Below are 15,437 nucleotides of genomic sequence, written 5' to 3'. Positions count from 1 at the left end.
TATCATATGATCTCACTGATATGAGGAATTCTTAATCTCAGGAAAGAAACTGAGGGTTGCTGGAGTGGTGGGGGGTGGGAGGGATGGGGTGGCTGGGTGATAGACATTGGGGAGGGTATGTGCTATGAGAGCTGTGAATTGTGTAAGACTGTTGAATCACAGACCTGTACCTCTGAAACAAATAGTACATTATATGTTAAAAAAAAAAAAAAGATAGCAGGAAGGGAAGAATGGAGGGGGGGAAATCGGAGGGTGAGACGAACCACAAGAGACTATGGACTCTGAGAAACAAACTGAGGGTTCTAGAGGGGAGGGGGTGGGGGTATGGGTTAGCCTGGTGATGGGTATTAAAGAGGGCATGTACTGGGGTGCCTGGGTGGCTCAGTCGTTAAGTGTCTGCCTTCAGCTCAGGTCATGATCCCAGGGTCCTGGGATCGAGCCCCATATTGGGCTCCCTGCCTGGCGAGAAGCCTGCTTCTCCCTCTCCCACTCCCCCTGCTTGTGTTCTGTCAAATAAATAAATAAAATCTTAAAAAAAAAAAAAAAATAAAGAGGGCATGTACTGCATGGAGCACTGGATGTTATACGCAAACAATGAATCATGGAACACTACATCAAAAACTAATGATGTGATGTATGGTGGTTAACATAATAAAATAAATAAATAATAAAATCAGAAAAAATAAAAAATAAAATACACTATATTAGGTTCAATAAAAGCAAGTATATATCTATAGAATTGTGGATATGTTTTTCAAAGAAATAAAGAAAAGCTGTATCAAAAAAAGCATAATAAATGTAAAATTTAAAAACAGCATTTAAAAACATCAAAACATCAAAACCTGGGTGGCTCAGTTGGTTAAGCATCTGCCTTCGGCTCAGGTCATGATCTCAGGGTCCTAGGATAGAGCCCTGCATTGGGCTACCTGCCCAGTGGGGAGTCTGCTTCTTCCTCTCCCTCTGCCCCTCCCCCCCTTGCTCATGCTCTCTCTCAAATAAGATCTTTAAAATATAAAAACAAAAAAAAAAATAAAAAATATCAGAATCTTTCATTCTCAAATCAGTCTTGATAAGCGGGTACATAAGTTTATGTTTTTAATTAACTCAAGCACAATTTACATAGTCACAATGAAATACAGAATATCTGCCTTAACAGAGGTTTTAAACATGGTAAAAATTATTTGTACCCTCATGAACTATCTGCATTTCTTTCCTCTTATAATCTTTAGAAGTGTCATGCGAGGTAGAAAACAAAAAGGAATCAAAATGATACATAAAAATATTTTATAAGGAAAGTACTTCTAGAAACTATTTCTAGAAAGAAAATTAGTACTTAAGTTCGAAAAAAAAAAAAAGCCCTCATTAAATCCAACTCTCCATCTAACTTGATATAGCTAAAGATGGAAGAAAACACAACCATGCCAACAGACCCCATTTTATATACGCTATCACTAACCTCAATGGGCCCCTAATGTTGCCTGGCAATCATGCTTTATTTTGTTCATCCATTCCTTATCCCCATTCATATAACTATTTTATATCTTTTCCTTTGTCCTCAAGCCTCCAACATGTTATCTCTTCCCAACTCTAGCTCTCAGATGAGGACCTTGCTTCCTATTTCTGAGAAAACGGAAGTTATCCAAAGAGAACTTCTACAGGATCCTGCTATTTTAACCACATAACTGCATTTGTATTCACACAGTCTCCTGTCCTAACACTCTAAAGGAGATTCCATGATGGTGGTTAAGTCTAACCCCTCCTCTAGTGCATGAAATCCACCAAGGATACTGCCCTAGTTAATTCTTGTCTCCCTCTCTAGTTTCATGAGTTTTTCTTCCTACTCGATCCATTCTCACCTAGCTTTCAACCATACTGTTGTTTCTCTCATCTTCATAAAAACCTTACTTAACCTCACTTTCCCATCTAACAGCAACCTATTTTGTCTCCATCTGTTTAGAGTAAAACTTCAAAAAAGAGCTGTATATATTGTCTCCAAGTCCTCTCCTCCTGCTTCCTCCTGAACTCAGTCCAATCAGGTTGTCACTTCCACCACTCCACCAAAACTCCTCTCTAATCAAAATCTCCAGTGATCTCCTTATTACCTTGTGCAATGGTAAATCCAAGTCCTCAGCTCACTTGACATCCTAGTCACTCCTTGAAATACTTTCTTCACTCAACTTCAAGGACAAACTCTCAGGATTTCCTCTTTTTTTCTCTGGCTCTCTTCTGAGTCTCTTTTGTGGATTTCTCCTAATTGTTCCTACTTATAGGTTAAAGTACCTCAGGGCTCAGTTCTTGGACCCACACTTTTCTAAACAGATCACTCCTTTGGCAATGTCATCTAGTCTCCCACCATCTACATGCTTAAGACCTCTAAATTTCATCTCCAGCCCCTATCTCTCCCCTGAATTCCAGCCCTATATATCTACCTCCTACTGTACATATTAATATAGGGACATCCATTAGGCATTCTCACACTTAAACATGTCCAAAACCAAGTTCCAAATATTCCCTTCCAAACTTGCTTCTCTCACATTTTCCATGTCTTAATAAAAAACCCACAACTCCATTCCTCCAGTTACTCACCTTAAAAACTCTGGGAGTCACTCTTGAATCTTTGCTTCTCTTGTCTGACACTGATACACACACACACACACACACACACACGTTAAACTTTCAAAATATATATAGAAACCAACACTGAACTCTCCCAATCATTCACTCCATGCCACCCCTCCCATTCACTTGCCTCTAGCCATACCAGTCTCCTCCTTGCTCTTCTTCAAACATATGGAGGCCCTGAGGCAGAAACAAGTCTAGACCATGTCCTTCGTCCAGATAGCTGCATGGCATACACTGTTTCTTCAAGTTTCTACTCAAATCTCATCCACTCAACCGCTAGCTCTCTGTATCAAGCAACCATCATCTCTCACCTGAATTATAGCAATAGCCTCACATGGTCTTTATATTTCCTCCCTTGCCCCCCATAGCTATTCCCCAGACAGGAGCCAGAGTGATTTTTAAAAGTCAGATTATATCACTCTCCTGCTGAAAACCCTCCAAGGGCTTCCCCTCACACTCAGAGGAGAAGCTCAAGTCTTTATAATGAATTACAAGGCTCTATGTGATCCATACCTATTCCTCCACTGTTTCTCTGACCTCATTAGTTTCTATATTCTACTCCCTAACCACATTTACCTTCCTGCTATACTTCAAACATGCAGAGACCCTGGGGTGAAAACAAGTCTAACATACACTGTTCCTTTCTACCTGGAATGCCCTTCACCTAGATATCAGCACAGCTCACCCTTCCCCCTTCAAGTTTCTACTCGAATATCATCTTTTCAGTAAAAGCCTTCTCGGGTCACCCAAGTTAAAACTACAACATCACATAAACTTCCTAACCATCTTGGCTGCTTTATTTTTCTATTTAGCACTTATCACTAACATACTACATATGTTACTTACCTTGTTTACTGTCTGTTCTTCCCTACAAGAATATAAGCTTCTTGAGGGTATTTTGTCTGTTTTGTTCACTAATAAATCGCCAGAGCCTAGGGGAGAGCCTAGTACATAAGAGGCACTAAGTAAATATTTATTGAATGAATGTATGAATGTTTAAAATAATGAACATGATTTTCAAAAAGATTCCTGGTGATTCTAGCATACAGCCAAAGTTGGGAACCACTGCTCTAAAGACTGGGATTCCTGGGCCTTCTTATCTGCCTCTTTTTCCCCCCAGGTGACATTATCTATTCCCGTGGATATTTATACTGATAATACCCAAATTTATATCTCCTAACCAGACTGCTCCAGATTATTCAACTAGTCACTGGACTTTCCATTTGTAGGTGTCACCTTAAGGAATATATAAGTAACACCTAATTCAATTTCACCATACCCCATTCTCCTCATCTCCATAAGTGGAACCACCAATTGGCCAATTTCTCAAGGCAAGAAACATAGTCCCATCCTAAATTCTCTTTCCTCTTCATATCCTACATTCCATACATCAGAAAGTCTTACCAATTCTATCACCAAAATATAAGTTGAATGCATTTATTTCTCTACATCTCCATTACTACCATCTGTTGCTTATAGTTGTTCCCACTTATTGGTCTCCTTGTTCCTACTTTACCTTGACTCAATACATTTTCCATACAGGAGAAATACTGATTTTAAAATATAAATAAAATGGTCTTACTTAAAATGCTCCAATAGTTTCTCTTCACAAAATCCAACTTCTTGGCACTAACAGCAAGATCTACAGCTTACCTGTGTATTTTCTAATAAAGCAAATTTATACCAAAGAAAACAAACAAAAAAGCTTTTGGTAATCTTTCCAAAAAAACACTTTTGAGAAAAACTACTATAGAAAAAGAATGCTTTAAAACCAACTTATTATATACTTCTACTGGTAGACAGCATGGTATAGTTGAAAGGCTACTGAATTAGGAATTAGACCCGACTATGAATGAGTCTGGGCTATGAAACTACAAAGATGACTAAAGACAATTTACTAACCTTTTCTGGGCTTCAATTTTGTTATCTGCTAAAAATGAAAAAAAAAAATTGGACTAAAGTATGGTTCAATTCAAATTATATTATGGGGATTTAAAACATCTACATTTTTCCTCCAAATTCCTGGCAAAGGGAGAATAGGACACAAGACAGATTGAGAATATCAGAGCCATTATCACTGCTGCCTGATAAAAAAAGGAAGATGATATGGCATGTGGAAAGAAAAGGCTTGGGGGATGCCTGCCTGGCTCAGTCAGGGGGAGCATGCAATTTTTGATCTCCGGGTCATGAGTTCGAGCCCCATGCTGGGTGTAGAGATTACTTAAATGAATAAATAAATTAAAACTTAAAAAAAAGAAAAGGCTTAAAATACTGAACTACTTAATCTGTAAGATCCCTTCCAGTTCAAATATTTTATGTCCAAGCAGGAAAAAACAGTCCATTACCATTTTCCCTACTGAAAGAAAACAGCAGGAGACTTCAACTGGAAACTTCACTTAACCACATGCCTCAAGATTCCCAACCTTTTGCCTTAACCCGAGGAAAGACACAGTTTATTCTGGTATAATTTATTTTTCAGAAAAAAAAAAAAAAGTTCTTTTACAATCAAAAGTACTGGGGCACCTGGCAGGCTCAGTCAGAGGACCATCCAACTCTTGATCTTAAGATTATGAGTTCAAGCCCTACACTGGGTATAGAGATTACTTACATGAATAAATAAAAACTTTATAATCAAAAGTACTATCACCAAAAAGATCGCATCAGGAGGGAAAAAAAACAAGACAACATCGGAGAGGAAGACAAACCATCAGAGACTCTTATTAATCACAGGAAACAAACTGAGGGTTGCTGGAGGGGAGGGGGGCCGAGGGATGGGGAACAGGCTGATGGGCATTAAGGAGGGCAAGTGATATAATGAGCACTGAGTGTTATATAAGACTGAAGAATCACTGAACTCTACCTCTGAAACTAATATACTGTATGTTAATTAACTGAATTGAAATAAAAAAAAAAAACTCATCATTTGTCTTTATGTCTACAAATGCTACCAAATTGGGGCGCCTGGGTGGCTCAGTGGGTTAAGCAGCTGACTCTCTGATTTTGGCTCAGGTCATGATCTCAGGTCCTGGGATCAAGCTCCACAATGGCCCTGAGCTCAGCAGGGAGTCTGCTTCAGGATTCTCTCTCTCTCTCCCCTGCCCCTCCCATCACTTGCTCACGCTCTCTCTAAAATAATCTTTTAAAAGGGGGAGGGGCGCCTGGGTGGCTCAGTCAGTTAAGTGTCTGCCTTCAGCTCAGGTCCTGATCCCAGGGTCCTGGGATGGAGCCCCTCACTGGGCTCCCTGCTCAGTGGGAAGTCTGCTTCTCCCTATCCCTCTGCCTCCTCTCCCCACCCCCACTTATGCTCTTTCTCTCAAATAAAATCTTTTAAAAAAGAAAAAAAAAGCTACCAAACTGGTTATGTTGCACTTTCCAACTATAATTTAGAGATTTTCTTCTTCCATGGGAAGGTGGTATTGACCATGGTGGTAAAAACATCCCCCATCTTTATTTATGAAGCTATAAATAAATCCAAAAGCAATTATCAGAATTTTAAAAATAAGTTCCACTACTATCCAAAGCTATCCTAAAATTACATAGTGGCTAGCTAATAAGATAGTTAAGAGTATTAAAACTGGCTACTGCCCTTAACCATGTGATCTTGGACAAGTCATTTATGCTTTCAATGGTTCAGTTTTCTTTTGTAAAATGGAGATTATCAACAAAAACTTAGAGACATGTACAGCAGTAAATATGCATTCTCTCAATAAGTTATACCAACCTGGCCTTTATCATAAGAGCTAGAACCCAGTACTCACTCTTTGGAAATAAATCTAATTCTTTTAATGTAAAATTCTGTCAAGCATCTCTTTTTTATGAAATAGTTATTCCTAGATAATGGTTATTCAATTCTCAAAAACACTGACAAAAATTTATTATCTGAAGTCATTTATTAAAAAAATGAAATGTATGCATATTTAGAGATGGTCTGGAGGGATATAAACCAATGTCTATTAACTATAGTTATCTCTGGATGAAAGAAACAAAACTAAACTTTATTTTCTTCTTTTTGCTGATCTATAGTTCCTAATTTTTCTATTAATAAACACAAACTTTTTGTAATAAGGGAGACAATAATTTTTTTTAATGAAATTAATTCCATAAGCAAATAAACCTTTTTTAAATTCACATTTTGGAACTTGAAATGAAATATATCAGTACTTATACTGACTGACCTCATATTCCTATTGGAAAAGGAACAACCAAGAACATCTAACACACATTCTAATGTACTCTCCAATTCTGATTTCTCTTTTGAGCCCTATCTCTGCATATATCTTCACTTCTTCAATCTTATCAAGACTTCATTGTAGACCCCTCTCACGCATTTCCAAAATTAGGAAAAAATTACCGATAAGACTTCTATAATCTCTTAACCTCGAATTTCTCTTCTCTTGTTCTTCGCTGACAGATTTCCACTGTAGTTTCATCCTGAAGTATTCGTCACTACAGAAAACAATTTTATACCAAAAAAAGCTATGAACACGGTATTTTTAAAAATTCTGATTGGGTTTTCCTATTAACAATATATCAAAGCATTTATGATGCTAGTGAAATGTGAGGTTATAAATATGATAGTGAAATGTTTAAAGTTACAATTCGTAAGTGAAAATAAAGGAAAAATTAAATAACCTTATACATACCATAAACTTTGCTTAAACGAATAATTTAGGTATGATTTTAAGAAAACATTCACCTCAATCCTTAATATACCTAAAATTATTCTAGTTATTAAATATTTTAACCACTAAAGTTTCTGAATAATTATAAATGCAAATCTACAAATTGCTGTTTATTTTTTTTTAATGTGACATAAGACTTCCATTGTCTAGCCAGTTTATTCACAAACTTGTTAATGTGAAATGTCTTAGAAGAACTGGCAAATTGGGGTACCTGAGTCAGTTAAGCTTCTGCCTTAGGCTCAGGTCATGTTCCTAGGGTCCTGGGATCGAGCCCTGCATCAGGCTCCTTGCTCAGAGGGGAGTCTGCTTCTCCCTCTGCCTCTCCCCTCTGGCTTGTGCTCTCTCTCTCGCTCACTCTCTTTCTCTCAAATAAATAAATAAAATAAAAAAGAACTGGCAAATGTGTTGAAAGAGAAAGGACTGTCTGAAAGTTTAAATATGCACATAATGATTCAGAGTGAGCTTTAAATCATAGGCTAGACTGATGAACTGGGAATAAGAAGGGTACCTGGAAAGTCAGTCTAAGTTTTCTTTTCAAGTCGGAGAAATTACTTAAAAATAGAACCAGTCTTCCAAAAAAAATGAAAGACTAGTTTATGTTACAAGAGCACCAGGAAAATAATTTAAAGGTAATTAACTTAAATAGTAAATATACTTCTTATGGGACATTTTTATAATTTCATAATAAATTACAAAAATGAATAAATATGAATGATATATTTAAAAATCCTATCTAGTTAGTTATTTTTCAAGTATGCAAAATGTTTTTACAAGGGAACTGGAATTTTTTTCCCCCATCTTTCTATATATTCACCAACACAACTGCAGTGAGTGTTTGAAATGACTAGTTTGAGTAAGTACAGAGCTCATGATTTTTCAATTAAAAAGATGAAAATAAAATTATTTTCCCATACCCTCATCTATTTAAAATAATCATCTAGATGCTCTATACTAATCTGTATGGGTGAGTTATCTGAATTTCTTTAATGAATACACAAAAGATCTTACTTACGTTTTTTGTTTTTGTAATTGAGTTCTTTCCTCCTTGGTACTGTCCCAAGGAAAATAACCCAAAAGAAATTTCCATGCTTGCTTTCTCAACACATGACTAAGTCCCTAAAGAAAATATGCATATTAAACACATTCGTAAAAAAGAATGCAATACTTTAAGTTCATAAAACTTGCACATAAATATACAGGGAAACTAATATTTAAGAGATAGTTTTATACATAAAATAGCTCAATTCAGTGAATACTAACTTGTTTTTTACCTCTAGACTCTGAAAATGCCAGAAAGCTTAAACAATGCAGAGTATACAGATTATATAGAAGGCAGCAGGACTGATTAGTTTGTCTAAGTCCAATCCTTATTAGATAAGGCAACTACCACTGGGGTACATACATGCCTCCTTCACATTACCCACAGAACTTTAGGTAAGGAAGACTATTCTTCCCTAGGCTTAATGGTATTCAGTCCCCACCTCCCCAACCAACCTTAAGGGATATCACAAGGACCTCACACTGTCCTACAGGATTTTAAGGCATCATTCATCAAAAAGGAGTTCATTCCATGACTACCTCCACACCTCCCACACAACACAAAAAATTTAAATATCAGCAGTTTCAAATATCCTCCATATTAAGGTATTTACCCCTCTAAATATCATCTGCTTCATATTATCTACATTTAAAATTCTTCCTTCAGAATCAATGTTCTTAGTCCATTCTTCCAGTGATACTGGCTCTCTCCTTTGAACAATAGGTCGTTCTCCCAAATCAATCTAAAAGAAGAAGATAAGCAATAAGGAGTACACTTTTAACCAGTGAAATTAAATCAAGGTACATGGAAACCATTAAAATACTATTTATTACTCAGGCATGAGTTCTAACATTTCTAATATCTTCCCTTATTTTCCAATGTTTAGTTTATGAACTTTAATAGCATTCCATACATTTTCCTTCCTACTAAACATACAAATAACAGGGTTATAAATTCAGAGACAGGATTACATTTGCTATCTTGAGTTTCAATTACGTAAGTACAAAACATTCGACATGTAAATTCCATAAGAGACCCTTCAAATTAAATGGTATGCTTTATTATTTAAAAAGTATTACTCCACTAATCATATTCTAAAATTAGCTTTTCTTCCAAACTACAATTTGTAGCTCTCAGAATTGATTCATGATCCACTAGCTCCACTTGGTATTTTCTACAGTTTTTTATTCAGTTAACAGGTGTTGGTAATTTAAAATGCCATTTGTAAGATAAACCCTTTAAATATTACAATTCAGATATTTATAATGTTTTAACTATGTACAGCCTAGAATTGTAGCAAATTCAAAAGTCTTGCTGAGCATATATAAAAATTTGCCATAATTCAGGGCCAAGATCCATCTTACTTAAAAAAGAAAAGACTCACATGAGCATAAAAGCCCTAGAGTAGTGTCCTGACTAGCTGCCTCTGGTCCCTACTGAGAAAACATATAAATTAGGAACAGAACTAAGAACAATATGTAAGGCTCACTATTCACTCACTGCTATGCACTCAATGAAACAAACAACCTGCTCATTATTATCAAAAAGTAATCAAAGAAAAGAGATCCAACTTATTAAACAGAAAGTATAAGTAGTAATCGACGAAGAACAACCCAAGAATTTGGTGGCAAAACAAGTATTAGTTGTTAGATACATTAGTTAGTAAAAAAGTTATAAGGATTATAAGAGGCAGATATAACCAAAATTGAGTTTCTATTTCTACAGCATTCAGTACATGTTTAAAAAGCATTTCTCCTGTTAAAATATAAAAGATATATTAATATAAATCTTCACTCACTCTTGTGATGACTTCAAATCCTGGTTCTTCTTGTTGATTTATCTTTAAACCTGGAATAGCATCACTAAGAAAATCTGCCATTTCTGAAGGCGGTCGTTGATGTGTAGAGGGATCACTGCCTCTCAAACTATCAAAAATGTAGTTTGTGACTTTGGAAAATCCTACCATAGTTGCTGTATAAGGATCCTTTTTAATTTTCTATGTAGTAAGAAGAAAAATATTAGCATTATTAATTCAAATGAAGAATAAAAATACCTTATGATGGGCAAAAGGGCCACGTTTTTTAAAGAGGGGAAATCAGAACTAAAACAGAGTGTTCTAAGATTATTTTACAATTTTATTTTTTTTCTGGGAAGAAAAATTTATATTTTCTAAGCCATTCTTTTCATTTGGTTAAAACAGAATATTACACGGCAAGGTAATGCTACTGATTGAATTGCAGATAAACAAATGATTTGCAGGCTTTATTCAATCTGCATACATCACAAATATATGCAGTGCTTACTTTCCACTGATGAATGGCCCACAACAGCTTTCTTCTGTCTAGCAGTCCTGCCTTTATAAAAAAAAATATTTCTTCAAGTGTTCAGAACCACACTAGTCTAACAGAAAATATTTGATAGCTAAGCTTTAAAGCTCACCATATTTAAGTATCAGCTGACATTTTAATCTAATTATATGATTAATAAATCATGCCAATGAGTGTAATTTGTTCTGGATGGTGCTACCCTGGAAAACAGCAAAAGATTTTTCTATTGCTAGGGTTACTTCCAAATCCCAAACTGCCTACTTATTCATATTTAGCAAAAACAGTTACTTTTTTTAAAGGTCTTTTAATGATTATTTTCACAATAAAAACTGCTGCCTAATTTTCTACTTTAATCAGTATCTAGCTATCTTGTCCTCCTTCCTCAAAAGTTCCCCTTTTATCTTGTTATCTTCAGAACCAAGAAGAGGATACTTGGGACAGAGTAAGCACCCAAACATTTGTTGAGTGAATAAGTGAATCAATAAACAACCATTTCATTACTTTACATAAAAATTTGAGTGAAAAATAAGTTAACTTAATTTCTGCCTGTGTTAAGTGCATATTTTTAGCCAAATGTAAGAATATACTCAAACACTTTAGGGGGAATTAGATTATCATGCCCCAAATGAACCTACTTAAAATGGAAAATAAAAATTCAAACCATATTTTTGACTAAGTTTATCATTAATGAATTCAAAGTGGCTTACCCAGTGACCTTGCAACTAATCAGTAAAAGCTATGATAATAAAAATCTACTAATGTCCAATTTCAGTATTACAATAAAGGGAAACATTGCTTTAAGAGGAACTAAGAACCAAGGAAGCTTCTGAGTCTTACAAATAATATGAAACATATTATTTCTAAAAAATTACAGAAATTACAGTTCCATAAACTTTACACACAGAGACACTTGCCTTGTTCTGTATAATCTCTGAGAAAGTGAGAGAGAGGTAGGAGGTGTATGAAATAATGGTGTCAGATTAACAGATAAATACAAAATAGATTAAGAAACATACTTGTATTAAACCATATGCAGGTTCATCAAGAAGATTTTCAAAAGACTGTGAAAGACTCTTATTCTGACAATTCACAAGAAGTGTTCTTTTATCCTGTGGAGATCTGTAATAAAAGAAGGGATCCACAGAAAATAACTAGCACACTACATCAATTAGTACCTGAACGATTACTAATGCCTAGTTACTTTTCCTTAACAACAGTAACAACAACGAAAATCCCAGAACTCAAATGTCCAGTTCTAGAACTGCTTCCCATTAATACAATATTAGCAAGTACTTAGTAACTATCTTAAAGGAGCTCCAAAACTACATGAAACATGAAATACTAAATTGACAAATATAAAAGGGTTGAAGTGTATTTTTATTCTAGGTAAAGCCAAGAGGACTAAATTGTAATTAACCAAGTTTTTGTTTATAATTATAGTAGAAAAACCTTACAAATGTATGTCTTTATTATCATAAAAATTAAAGAAAGTTAAAGCACACTTTGGATTCATCAGTATATATAATATGTACAATACAGGAAAACACCTATTTTTGTTTTTTTGTAGTTTTTAATTCTATTATATTATGTTAGTCACCATACAATACATCGTTAGTTTTTGATGTAGTGATCCACGATCCATTGTTTTCGTATAACACCCAGTGCTCCATGCAGTACGTGCCTTCCTTAATACCCATCACTGGGCTAACCAATCCCCCCTCCCCCCTCCCCTCTAGAACCCTGTTTGTTTCTTAGGTCCATAGTCTCTCATGGTTCATCTCTCCCTCCAATTCCGCCCCCCCATTTTTCCCTTCCTTCTCCTAATGTCCTCCATGTTATTCCTTATGTTCCACAAATAAGTGAAACCATATGATAATTGACTTTCTCTGCTTGACTTATTTCGCTTAGCATAATCTCCTCCAGTCCCATCCATGTTGATGTAAATGTTGGGTATTCATCTTTTCTGATGGCTGAGTAATATTCCATTGTACATATGGACCACATCTTCTTTATCCATTCATCTGTTGAAGGGCATCTCGGCTCTTTCCACAGTTTAGCTATTGCGGACATTGCTCCTATGAACATTGGGGTGCATATGACCCTTCTTTTCACTACATCTGTGTCTTTGGGGTAAATACCCAGTAGTGCAATTGCTGGGTCATAGGGCAGCTCTATTTTTAAATTTCTGAGGAACCTCCACACTGGGAAAACACCTATTTTGAAAGAGTTTCCAACTTCATTCCACAGCTTGGTAGTATTGCAATATAAGGAATTAAAAACACAAGATAAAATAGATTATTTGTTAAAGATCATAATTATGCTAACCATAATTATAAACACACATACATGAACATATTTAACAAGGTTATATCATTAAGGTAACAGTATGTTTTTAGTTCTTGCTTATTAAGCTCTAGAAGCAAGTTTTTCTTCACATTTCTTAATAACTGCAGAATAAATGTTTTCCAAATAGACATTTAATTTCAAGTAATCAGATGAATTATCCAGTCTTTTTTCTATTCAGTAAGTTTTATAACTTAGTAAGTTCGCTATAATAAATCCACAACTTTTCTGTGTTTAAAATAAAACTTAAATGTGTTATGTTGTGGCTATCTACTTCTAGTTTATTATAAATGTTTGAGATAAGAACTTTAATAACAGTTATCTCTTCTCAGTTCTAACATAACGGGATGCAACAGCAATGCTGGAGGGGATATGAACTCCAAAGCAGGATCTTATTTTTACACATTCAGAAACAACGCTTGATCTTCAGAGACAACAGTAACTTAATAAGCCCCTTGGCTTTTTAAAAGGAGATGAGGTTGAGTCATTTGAGGTAAGAAAAACATAATGACTTTTAAAACGTTCAATTTTCATTAAATGTCATTTTTCTGAACACTTACTGGGGTTATGCTTAATATGAAGACTTATATGGTCCCACAAGGCATTTTTAATAAGTCTTTTAAATATAGCACCAGAAAAAGTAACTAATAGCAATATACACTGTCCTAGCACAGTACAGCTGGCACTGTGGTTATTATTTTATTTCTAACAAATTAAGTCAAATTATTTATTTAAAATCCAAATAAAGGGGCGCCTGGGTGGCTCAGTCATTAAGCATCTGCCAGGTCATGGTCCCAGGGTCCTGGGATTGAGCCCCTGCTCAGCAGGAGGCATGCTTCTCCCTCTCCCACTCCTCCCGCCCCGCCTTGTGTTCCCTCTCTTGTTGTATCTCTGTCAAATAAACAAACAAAATCTTAATAAATAAATAAATAAATAAAATCCAAATAAAAATTGGTCATCAAAGTCAAAACACTGGTTATGCATGTAGAACAGGAATAAATTTGTAACCTTTAGCTATGTGGGCTCAGATAATTATTTTGGCTCCAGATTTAAAACTGTAGTCAATAAACTAGCAATGGGAAGAAGAAACGAGTGCCCAACCAATAAGCAACCACGGATATTCTTTTAAGAAGAAAGGATTTAGGGGCTCCTGGGTGGCTCAGTCGATTAAGTGTCCGACTTCAGCTCAGGTCATGATCTCAGGGTCCTGGGATCAAGCCCCACGTTGGGCTCCACGCTCAGTGGGAGTCTGCTTGTCCTTCTCCCCCTTTCCTTCTGTCCCTCCCCCTGCTCATGCTCTCTGTCTCTCAAATAAATGAAAAATATCTTTTCAAAAATAAAAAATAAAAAGAAAGGATTTCACTTTTTATATCCAATGCTCTGTGATGAGGGGCTGGGGAAAGCTCTAGGAGAAAGAGAGATATAAGAAATTTAAGACTTGGGGCGCCTGGGTGGCTCAGTTGTTAAGCGTCTGCCTTCGGCTCAGGTCATGATCCCAGGGTCCAGGGATCGAGCCCCGCATCGGGCTCCCTGCTCTGCCGGAAGCCTGCTTCTCCCTCTCCCACTCCCCCTCCTTGTGTTCCCTCTCTCGCTGTGTCTCTGTCAAATAAATAAAATCCTTAAAAAAAGAAATTTAAGACTTAGTTGCCCTTAGCTAAGGAAATCAACAAAAACATTTTTAAAAGGTATATGAGTCAAAGGACAAGTTGTGTATTTCTAGGTAATTGCAGAGCTCATCAAAAGGAGGGTTGGAATTCCAGAATGTTGTTACATTTCCACCTGCCAGGTTACCACAATGACTTAATTTGGAAAGACGAAATATTATGGATTTATATGTATATATTCTGGAAATATAATGGATTTTGGAAGTTGATCGCTATGACAACATTATTCAAGACTTTCAAAGCAGCAAGACAGAACTTCTAATGATGTTTACATCAGCAATTCTATTAGAGCCTACTAAAGGGCTTAAAGAAAACCATTGTCTAATATCACAACTATACAAGTGTATCTACTGAATATTCAGAAGTATTTCCCAGGCTTTTGAGTGAGCCTCTCCCAAAGACCTCAGAATAAATTCAGAAATGATAACAGTTGAAGAATGTTCTGTGTGCTGAGATGTTGTGGTAACTATTTTCCATTGCTACTGAGAAGGACCAATATGGAAAGCTAAAGAAATAAAAATATCACTGCAAAGGCTGTATCAATCAAAAAAGGTTGATAAAATGAGGAATTCTTAATCGCAGGAAACAAACTGAGTGTTGTTGGAGTGGGGGGTGGGGTGGGAGGGATGGGGTGACTGGGTGATAGACACTGGGGAGGGTATGTGCTCTGGTAAGCGCTGTGAATTGTGCAAGACTGTTGAATCTCAGATCTGTACCTCTGAAACAAATAATGCAATATATGTTAAGAAAAAAAAAGAAG

General features: G+C 35.9%; 1 protein-coding gene across 4 annotated transcripts in view; it reads right to left on the bottom strand.

Moving 5' to 3' along the window:
• The window catches only part of TBC1D15 (TBC1 domain family member 15), an 85,074-nt gene that overhangs the window by 20,699 nt on the left and 48,938 nt on the right, over positions 1-15,437 (bottom strand). For all 4 annotated transcript variants that reach the window (XM_081822081.1, XM_081822078.1, XM_081822080.1 and 1 more), the window contains 5 exons: positions 11,687-11,789; positions 10,142-10,339; positions 8,957-9,085; positions 8,317-8,420; positions 6,974-7,068 (listed from right to left, as the gene is read on the bottom strand). In XM_081822081.1, coding sequence (XP_081678207.1) covers positions 6,974-7,068; positions 8,317-8,420; positions 8,957-9,085; positions 10,142-10,339; positions 11,687-11,789 — 629 coding nt within the window. The remainder of the gene's footprint in view (positions 1-6,973; positions 7,069-8,316; positions 8,421-8,956; positions 9,086-10,141; positions 10,340-11,686; positions 11,790-15,437) is intronic.

The sequence above is a fragment of the Leptonychotes weddellii genome, chromosome 5 (genome assembly GCF_054177405.1).
Source record: "Leptonychotes weddellii isolate Sample4059 chromosome 5, ASM5417740v2, whole genome shotgun sequence".
Classification (NCBI taxonomy): Eukaryota; Metazoa; Chordata; class Mammalia; order Carnivora; family Phocidae; genus Leptonychotes; species Leptonychotes weddellii.
This window is presented reverse-complemented; position numbering and strand designations above follow the sequence as displayed.